This window comes from Furipterus horrens, unplaced genomic scaffold (genome assembly GCF_987537825.1).
Source record: "Furipterus horrens unplaced genomic scaffold, mFurHor1.1.pri manual_scaffold_11, whole genome shotgun sequence".
In the NCBI taxonomy this organism is placed as follows: domain Eukaryota; kingdom Metazoa; phylum Chordata; class Mammalia; order Chiroptera; family Furipteridae; genus Furipterus; species Furipterus horrens.
The window spans coordinates 46,770,090-46,780,521 of record NW_028327181.1 but is presented as its reverse complement, the minus strand read 5'-3'; the positions used below and the strand labels follow the sequence as shown (position 1 = coordinate 46,780,521).

Genomic DNA, 10,432 nt, shown 5'->3' with positions numbered 1-10,432 from the left:
GGCTCTTAAGCTGATTTTCTCTTGGCTTCAAGTCCATCCTTTTCTACTACTCTTGGACATGCTGGGTTTGGGGTTCCTGCTTGCCTCCCTGGCAGGCTCTGCCCACAGCAGGTGCCGGGGGAGCCTATGTGGCTGGGGGAGAAGGAGGAGGAAGGAACCCATTTTTGGTTTACTTCCTGTTTATCTCTGTCGGCTTCCCATCCTTGTCTGTTTCCCCTAGTGACAGCTTCTTGTTCACTCAGGTAGTGTCAGTTCCTTCCAGAAAAATCTGAATTTAGGTTTAGGTTTTCGCAACACTCACAGAATCACCTTCAGCCCAAAGAGCAGCCCCCTCCTCAAGGAAAGGCTACAACACCACAGGGCTCTACTCGGAGAAGCTCAGACACACAGTCCCAGCCAGGAGCATCCCCGCTCCCCCCCCCCAGAAACCTGAGGCTCGGCCCACACACCCTTCCCCAAGTGCCTCACTTTAGGAAGCTTATTGCTCCTCGCCCCACCTTGGAGGGGATAACTGCTTCCTTCAGGCAGTACTTCCATTGCTAACTTTGTGCCCTCTTCTGCCTTTTCAGTACCCTGGTTAGTCATTCTTTATGTGAAATTATTTCTGAAGATCTAACTGGTGTGACTTCTGTTTCCTGTCTGGACCCAGGCTCGTTTACCCATAGTTAGGTACTGAGTATCTATAGTGGGAACTAGAGCTTGGTGCTTCCCAGCCCCTCTGACTGCGATGCCAGAGGTGCTGCACCCACCCATGGTGCACGTTCTGATCTGGCGCATCTCAGCCCACCTCTGCGTGAGCAGGGCAGGTCCAGATGTAAAGGACGTGGTGAACTTCGTGGCAAATGAAGCTGAACTGCTGTGCTCTCTTGGCGGGGGGGGGGGGGGGTGGCTGCGGGGGCTCCTTGCTAAACATTGGAGTGTTTTTCCTTGCTGGCCAGAGGGGAGCTGTATGGAAGCTTCCTCGTCATAGGTTTTCGAGAGAAGATGATCATGTTACGATTTTCAGTGAGACTTTCTCTGGCATCCGTATGAAAGTGTATGGGTTCTGGGACAGCGGCAGGACCTGTGGCCGATACAGAAAAAGTGCCCCACACCGATTCCATGGTGTCTGACTTCATGTCCTTGTACAACATTTTGCCAGAGATCTTCGATGACTTTTTCTTATTCAGCTTCGGAGTTCGCTGTCTTTCCTCAAGAGCTTGCATGCATTCCAGTTCTCTACCTTTGCTTCTCTCAATGAGCCTTTTCACCGTCGGGGAGGTGTATGTGACATAGGCTGGCCAAGGGTCACATTTTTCAAGCAGTTCCGGGGGAAGCCCAATGTTTGCCGAGTTGTCTACCAGTAAAGAGAAATGAGGCAATTTAGAGGCTCTCGCAGACAATAATTCAATTCTTCAAAGAAATAGAGGATATTGGAACCACATTTTTAATTTCTCCTAATCATATATAATAGCCATCCTGCATCTGTATTTAATGGGAATAAAGCCTTATCCAAAACTTGGAAACAGAATGACATTCCATGGAGCATATTGATTATAGCATGATAGTAAAGAGTAGGGAACTTGGAATCAAGCTGGGTTGGTTTCAGATCTTTATATAGTATCAAATGGTTTAGCTCTGAAGTTCTATTTTTCACCAGTAAAAGTGGTTACCGTACAGCTATTGTAAGAATTAAATAAAGCAATATATTTTAAGGACCAGAACCAGTGTAGCTCAGGGTTTGAACACATAGGCTTTGCACTTAGACTTGAGTTCAAATCCCTGCTCTACTCACTCTGCCAGCCGTGAACCCTGAGCAAGTGTCTTAACCATTCTAAATCCTAGCTACCTCGTGTGTAGACTGGTGATTAAAATAAGATCAACTTACTAGGGCTTGCTTGTAGATTAAAGGAAAGAATTTACGTAAAGTTTTTGGGACAGAACCTGGCATACAGTAATCAGTCAATGGCAACTGAACATTCTGCACTTTCATTTAGTCCTTGTTACCCCTCAGAATGAGTATGATCCCCGTTTAACAAAAGATGAGACGGACACTGACGAGCTTGCACAGCCAGCAAGTGGCAGGTGTGAACTCAAGGCTACTGGGCTCAAAAAGCCGTAAGCTTTTACTGCAGCTGCTGGCCAGACGTTTTGGATGTTTGGGGGTTGGGGGGCTTTATTGGAAATTCTACCTATTAGTTTACCAAACAGCCTGTTTCTACGCAGATACTAAATCAATGGCAGGGCAGGCCTGCTGCCTTCCTTTTGCAATTTCGTTCTGTCCAGCAGCAAATGCCTCAACATTTCTCTCCTGCAGCCTTTGCAGTCCCCTGTTTACTCAACTAGGGCATACATCCCTTGATTTTATATTCCTTTGGTCGTTTCAATAGAGGTTGAGAGGCAACAGAATTAAAAGGCTCATTATGCCATCTCCAACCTGAGGTCAGTGAAAAGCGCTGTCAGTGAGGATAATCAAGGGAAGATATAGATGACAGTTATTTCCGGGGGCCTCCTAGTGCTCACTTGGGAGCTGGAGCTCAGCTGGGGACAGAGCTGTCGGGAAGGGGCAGGCTGTGGAAGGTCCCATCCCCCTGCAAGGGTGTCCTCTGTCCCAGGAATGCAAGATGGGTGACAGCACCACATCTCTCATTGGAAAATGCACATCAGAGCTTCCAGGCACAGACGTGACTCTCTGTCTCTCTCCTCAGAGCAGGTGCAGATGCGCATACCTTGAAGGCCAGGGCACCTGCCCACATCTGGCAGAGGCGAGACTAAAACTGTCTGGGACAAAATGAGCAGCACCCTTTCTCATCTCCCAACATGCTGTATTCTCTCAACCAGGGAAATGTGAGTGGCCACCCCCTGCGCCCTACCTTTGTCCTTCCATCCCAAATCCTCAGATTTCAGCCAGCCCCACAGCAGAATCCCCCTCCTTAAGGCTGCAAGCCTTACCTTCACGTTTCTTCACCCTTCTTGCATTAGTCCTCTTGTTCATTTTTAGAGAGTTCTTCACACCAGGGATCCAAATACCTTTGGGAAAATATGCTCATTAGCTAGAGCCCACCCCCACCCTTACCCCTCACAGAGTGACCAGAGGAGAAAATGTTAGCAGCTATCCTGGGATCCCAAGTGAAAAGGCCTCTGCCTAAGGCTCGATGAGGACGAGCCCACCCTCAGAGGGGTGGGCACGCCTTCCGGGGAGCAGGAGAGAGGCTCCATGAGCAGGAACAGGAGACCCAGGACCCATCAGTCTCTGGGCTCCTGCTCTCTGGCCTCTGAGCTGAAGCTCAAGGACTTGGTGCTGGGCAGGCCTGGGGGCTGCATGGAAGCTGGAACGTGGAAAAAGTGAAGGCAAGGAAGGTCCACTTCCAAACCGTGCCATCTTCTCTCCCAGGGTCCAAGTGCAGTAATGTTACTGCAATGAGCCAAGATCCTGCCCTTCAGGCCGCACCTCTCAGCCTGCGCCAGCAGAGGCGGGCAGCGGCCGAGTCGGCCTCAGGGCCCCCAAGCCCAAGCGGGTGGGCACAGGCAAGTCTTCCTCTCTGCATGGCGGAGCATGCAGGCAGCGGGATGGGGAGGGTAGTCTCGCAGCTCTCCACCGTGAGGGCACATCTCCCGGTGGGCCTTGTTACAGCGCCGACCGCCGGGCCCCCCTCCAGAGCTGATGACTCAGTAGCCAGCAGGCCAAACCGAAAGGGGAAGGAACGTTGAAGATTTGTAAGGTTTTATTATTAATTACCCAGTGATAGAAAACAGATCCAGATCTTTTTCAGTTCCTTTCCAGAAAGGGCGCATCTGAGAATTCTTATCCAAGAATTCTGTATTCTATATGTTCAGTTTTGCCATCTCTGTGGCCTGTGAACATTGAAAAGCACCACGGAGCATTTCTGTTATCACCTGCCAATGCCCAGGGAGAGAGGCTTGGGTGGTTTTTAGCACGTTTCCAGGTGATGCTGATGGTGTTGGTCAGGAGACTGCACTTTGAGAAGCATCACTAGGAGAATGCTTCTCAAACCAGGGAGCATAGGATTCCTGGGAAGCGAGTTAGAACCCAGAGGCCTGCGGCCCCGGCCAATGAGTCTGACTCAGTAGGTCTGTTCTGGGGGTGTGAGAATTTGCGTTTCTAACTAAGTCCCAGGTCATTCAGCGGGTCTGAGGACCACACTCTGAGTACCTCTAGTTTAGAGTGAAAAATGGTTCTAAATCTTCCCTCCAGCTGATCTGCTCATGAGTGAAACACTCTCCTGACATAAGCAATTCCCAGGTTTTCCACCCCTTTTTTTTCCTTCTACTCAAGGGAACTTTCTGGAATATAAGTGAGTGTGTTGTTGACAGACAACCTTAAATTCCCTGTATTTATAAATTAAATTATTCACAAATGTCAGCATTTTATTATAATACACCTAACAAAAGCTAACATTTTAGAGATTAATCCATACTCTTAAAAAAAAAAATGTTAGTTTTTGTCAAACCTACTCTGATACAGCCCTTACAAGAGTCCCTACTATTATCTCAGGGGAAATCTTTCATGACAATACATTTTTAGGAGAATTCACAATATCATTTTTCTGAGGCTAGGGAAGAAATCGTGCTCAAATCACCCTCTAACCCTAAGAGACTTATACATAATTAAAAAAGTGGAAGTGGAAGCATCTTACTTCTTCTAAGATCTACCATGAGATCTCAGAATCCTAGGCCATCCATCCAAGTTCCCCATCACCTACAGTAGGTCACCTGGTGTTCCCAGCCCCCACCTGCCTACCTGCAATGAAAGAGAATACGTGGCTCATCTCCCAGATTGTAGAGCTGTGAGGAATGTGTCCGAACTTCACCTCATATGGACAACAGAGTTACTCAATCATGTCAGACAGTGGAAAGAAAAATGTTTTCAGTTGTGGTATTTTGGCAGTTGTGGATAATTCCTTTTATCCTTGCTTCTGAGGTTCTATTTAATGAACTCTGAAGCCTCAGAGAAGCCTAGTTACCACTAAATGGTTTGTTTCAACACAAGCCTGAGATTGTGTAAGCCACCACGATGCTCCAAAGCGCTCACCTGTGCTGCTGGACGCGTGCAACAGCCCTCTGTGGCCGACAGGACAGTTTTAGACAGTGGCCGGTTCGTCTCACACCTGCCGATGCAGGAACAAGGAAACTATAAAACCAGGGGAGCGAATGTTTGAAACAGCCTCAACACTCACGCAGGGACTTGTTTGTCTGAAAATAAAAGGAGACAAATAGTTGACATTAAGTCTGAAGACAAGCTGTAGGCTTTTATAATTTCCTTCAGCTCGGCACAAAGGTCCCACTTTGTCTCTGTAAGTGAAATGCAAACCAGCAGTCTATGGACAGAAGTGGCATTGACGGAGAGGCAGGAGGCGTGACATTGATGGGTTTTCTTATTTCTTCTGAAGGCACAAGGCCATGTTCAACCAACTGGGCTTTCTACCCCAGCTTCCCCCCTCCCCCAATTTCTTATCCCACCATTTCCAGAATCTAGTCTGATAGGCTGAGTTTAACCTAAATAAATTCAAAGAAGAGACACTTGCCTGGGACCTGACACAAATGAGTGACCTTGATCATGCTCCTTAGGGTTTCTGTTATCAAACAAGATGGGGATGAGGATGAATTTCTGTCCTGCGTCTCTCACAGAGGCACAGCTGTTATAATTAAATGTCTGGAGATAAAAGTGCTTCTAAACCAGCGATCTCTCAACTCAGCTACACATTGGAATTACTGGGGATCTTTCAAAAATTCAAATACCTGACTTGCACCCATAACATATGATTTAATTGGAATGGGATGCAACACAGGCATCAGAATTAAAAGTCTGCTTCTAATGTGCAACAAAACTTGGAAACTGCTGTTTTAGAATCTAATCTAAAACCACTGAAGATGTACAGGGTATTAGCTAGTTAAGGGATGGCAGTTCTAAGACACATATTTTCATTCAAGCTTTATTACATATACTCAGTACTGCATATCAGTGACCTAACATTTAAGAGGACTGTGGAGCTTTCCAACACCACCTGTTTATTCTGGAATTGACTTCAATAAGAAACCAATGTCTTAAAGTACTGAACTAAAACAAAAACAAAAACAAACTGTGGCTGTGAATGACATTCTCCTGCAAAGCTAATCTCACCCTCTGTCCGTAGCCACAAGCTGCATCCTTAGCTCGGGAAACCATCTTGCAGAAGGACTGATGGATGAATACACTGGCACAAGTCAACCTCACTCAGATTTTAGCCCCAATGATGCTGTGAAAATAGTGCCATTTGCAGTCTCAAAACAGGCAAGACATTATCCTAACCAGTATTTCCCAGGCTGTGTCCCATAGAATGCAGGAATCTCTCAAGATGTTAACAGGTGTTATCTAGAGGGGAAAAACGGTCCAGGGCAAGGATCACCTTATATGGCCATATAAACTGTTTAATCCAGGGACATTATTTACATAGTCTATGGTGTTGTGGACTGTAAGTTTAGCAGGCCTGTCCTCAGTCAGGTAAGTTTTAAAAATGACATGTTAAACAAATGCTTCTGGTGCAGGGCTTCTCAGAACCTGTGCTATGTTAACCTGACCTCTAACTCTCCAAAAGGTAGATTGGCTTTCAGCATCCCCTAATCTCCTTTACAGCATTGCTAATCCCATTTGACCATTGAATTGTTCATTCAGTCATTTGTTTATTCATTCATCGAGTAGGGCAGCTCATGGAACAGATAACCAGGACAACATTTGTGTGGATTCTGAAATCTTTCTCCATCCCTTGTTTTGGAAATGTGAGCATCAAAGAATTTTATGACATAAGAGGATGGAAGGATGAACTTGCTAAGGCTACACCTGCGTCTTCAATGGCTCACTTCCTATGAAATCGGTCTCAGAAGGCTGGTCCCACAGAAGTGTCCATACTCAGAAGACCAAGCCAACATGAAGGCCTGATGCTCCATTGGAAACTAGACTTTTCCCTCTGTTCAGCCTCTTTCCTCTCTTCTTTGCTCCCCTCTGTAGGCATCTTGTCCTGCTGTATCTCATCTCTCACTTCTCTCCCTCAGCCATACCTAAGAGTCTCATCTTGCCCCAGAAGGAGAACCACATTTTCCAAAACAGGAAGCTGAGGCAGGTCTTGTTTCACCCCTGCAGGTTATCCTCCTCAACCTCTCATTTCCTCCCCTGCCCTCTTTCCTTGTCTGTCCTCTGGCTGCTCCTTGTTTATTTTTGGCTGAAGAGGAAGCTGCCACTTAGGCCAGAAGTGTCTTGGAAAGGTTTTTCTCTAAGACCCGGAGGAACGTTCCTGGGCATGGATCAAGCTGGTGCAGTGTGTCAGTGCATGGTTGGTGTGGTGTTGTCTGCCTGAGCGGCCCCCGTGTGTGCTCTGACCCCTGCCTTTCTGACCTGGGAAAACACAGTGCACACCCACCAACTTCCCCTGAGCCCCGCCTTATCATGATTCTCTCCACGTCTTTATCCTGCCCCCAACCCCACTAAACCTATGCAAACTCTTGCCATAGTTCCCCTCTACCTGATGGGGCCTAGGGGGTACACACAGATAATGACTTGATATGCCTTTAGCAACACTGATGCTGGGCAGCCCTGGGGATCCTGGAACTGTTAAGACAGAGGGAAACGGAGGTAAAGAGGGTTAAGTTGACTTTCAGGAAAGAAGAGGAGTTCTCTGGCCCCCCCTTATGCTGCCCATTTTTTCTTCCTCTGCACTGCCCCTCCCCAGACACAGGCACACTCCAAGGCAAGGAGAAACAAGTCCATTGTTGCGCACTGTTAGCATCGGGCTGCCTGTGGAGGGCAGTTGTGGAGGTTGTCAGCATGTCCCTGAGGTAGACAATGCCTCTCTCTGAGGGAAACACTTATCTCTAACCACCTCTGGGGCAGGGAGGTGGGAGTCTACCCAGAAGTGCCCATCACCTTATAGAGAGATCTGGCATCATCAATTCGCCACGTACTGAGGGTGAGAGGGGGGTACCCTGCGCATTGACAATGCTCCTGTACTCTGTTTTCTCTAAGAATTATGTGCATACCTTGAGAGACAGCACAGTGGAAATAGAGTTCAAGCATCTATGGCCACACGGCATCCATCCATTCATCCATTCACACACGCATTCAACAGACGTGTACTCGTGCGGGGCCTGCGCCCATCCAAAGCGTGTCATGAGTTCTCCACACTCGCCCCTTGCTTTGGCGCCTACGCCCTTCTCAGTGTCAAAGTCCACAGAGCAGGCTTGTTTCCCACACCAGTGACAGCAGCTCAGAGAAGAACGATCCATGTCGCCTTTGTCATCAGAAAAAAAGGAGGACATCTTTGTACATAGGCCAAACCGAGTCATGTCAGTCGCTCTGCAGACACGTGTTAGATGTGCCCATGTGCTCGGCGTCGCAACAGGTGCCGGGGACACAGAGCCCTGCTCCAAGGGGCTCACGTCCCTGTGAAGGGACAGACCGTAAACTTGCCCGGTGCCTGAGTGGGAAGGGATGTCAAGAAACGGGTTCAAGAAGGGAAGATGATTGTGCTGAATCTTGAAGGACAGGAAAATGCTGGGCAGTGGGTGTGATTTAAAGGCCAACTTCAGTGTGTTCAAATCCTGAGCGAAGGCCTTCTCTGCTCAGGGCCCACATTTGTCTTCCGGTATGCAGATCATATGGGCTGTGTCCAAATGGCATGTGTTCTGCATAGGAACTAAAATGTTGAGTTGGCTGAATAAATGCTCTACCAATTCACTACAGGAGAAATCACCAGGCATTGTATACCCATTAGGTACAACTAACTACAAATATTTTGTATACTTATCTAAGGAATTTTAAATCATAAGTACGAAAATTCCCATTTTAAGATGTAATATAAGACCCATTAGGCACAAAGTATATGTGGCCATATTGTTTACAGATCAAGTTCAAAATTTTAAAATATGATTTTCAGAACAAGCCCAATAGGCATAATCAGAGTAGGGCTTTTCAACCTTTCTTTCTGTAGACAGTTTAGGGTAGATGTTTTGTACTAATAGGCAGACAGCTAGGAAAGGTACAGAGAAACAGGCAGCAAGGAATAGCCCTGCAGTCTCCCATTCAGAAAACTGAACATGGAAGACTTCAGGCAGCCTGTGCTCCGAGCCCCTCTCGCTGCCGGACAGCTGGCTCCTGGGCAGTGGGGCCATGAAAGTGTGTGGTCTCACTCTGTCTAATCAATCAGAGAGAGGAAGTCCCACTCCTCTGGAACAATGGGAGCATTGTAAGCCCAGAGAAGGCATGGGGGAAGCAGACAGGCATTTTCCAGGACCTGCCTTCATCAAGGGGCCAGGCCATCCCCTTTGAAAATGCTCAAAGCACTAGCAACCCAAGTCAGTGTTTGTTTTGAAGAAGGTGGTTTACATTTGAGACTTTGCCAAGAAGCAAAGAACTAAAGTGGCCGCCTTCTATAGGATTCAATCATTCCATGAGCCTACTGAGAGCATGCGTTCAGCATCGTACACGTATCCCTGTTCCTGGCCAAATGTGAGAAAATCCGTGCATCACACATTATGCCCAACTCCAAGGTAAAAGAGAACCCCAAATTATAATTAAATCAAAACTCCCAATGGTCAGAGAGGAGTTTTCCTGAGTTGAACCACAATCCAAATAAATCGGCTCCTGAAAATTAGGGGTTTGACTATACTTTGCCCCGAGTCTCTTTCTTCACACTCAGCAATAATTTCAGGCCTAGAACTACTTACAGAATGGAACTTAAACAAAAGGCAAATGCAACATGTGGGGATGAAGCAAAGGAAGGAAGGCACTGTAGATGGTACTAAGCACTGTTAAAAAAGAAGACGGAGTGAAGGAAGCTAAATTCAAGGCTGTGCACAGGCACCTCTTTCCAATGAGCTGAGTCGCACACCCTTCCCAGGTGTGGCCAGCCCAACACGCACTAAGGGATGATGAGGAACTAGAACAAATTATCCCCTTTCCTAGAAGAGCAATTCCAGCATGTGTCATGTCAGTGATGGCCAGTTGTCTTTTGCTGTATCTTTTTGTATGTGTTCTCATAACGGAAACTATATATCAGCATTATACAAAGTTTGGGCAACGCTATTTTTTAATCTTATAATCCCATTAACCACTACACAACCATTACCTGCCTGCTCTCACCCAGGTCTTACGTACGTGGGTTATGGGCACAAAATGTACATATCCTTTTGAATTCATCATTTTTGCTCTAACGTTATATTGTACTTTTTCATGTTCTTAAATACTGTTCATAATTATGTTAGAGGTTCCTTAATAATCCATCAAGTGACAGAACCAGTATTAATCATGTCTCCATTTGGAAATGTTTAAGTGCTCCCAACTTGAGCCACTGTAAATAATAAGCTGTCTTTTCAAATGAAAATTCACTTGCACTCTTCCACTTGTTATAAACCTCTGTACAGCAAGGTGCCCTGACAATGTTGTCTATTGATGGTTGCTAGT

At 46.8% G+C, this 10,432-nt stretch overlaps 1 protein-coding gene across 1 annotated transcript; it reads right to left on the bottom strand.

Annotated features, from left to right (window-relative positions):
* Nucleotides 1-905: 905 nt before the first annotated feature.
* Nucleotides 906-3,001, bottom strand: CDRT4 (CMT1A duplicated region transcript 4). The gene is made up of 2 exons (XM_090257305.1): nt 2,932-3,001; nt 906-1,336 (listed from the first exon to the last, which is right to left on the bottom strand). Exons 1-2 carry the CDS (start codon nt 2,972-2,974, stop codon nt 906-908), a joined length of 474 nt encoding a protein of 157 aa, XP_090113431.1. The 5' UTR covers nt 2,975-3,001.
* Between the last annotated feature and the right edge of the window lie 7,431 nt (nt 3,002-10,432).

Excerpts from the sequence above, each read along its gene's own strand:
- CDRT4 (XM_090257305.1), bottom strand. The coding sequence starts at position 2,974 with ATGAACAAGAGGACTAATGCAAGAAGGGTGAAGAAACGTGAAG. Across the intron at positions 1,337-2,931 it reads AAGGGTGAAGAAACGTGAAG|ACAACTCGGCAAACATTGGG; the intron begins GTAAGGCTTGCA and ends CTTTACTGGTAG.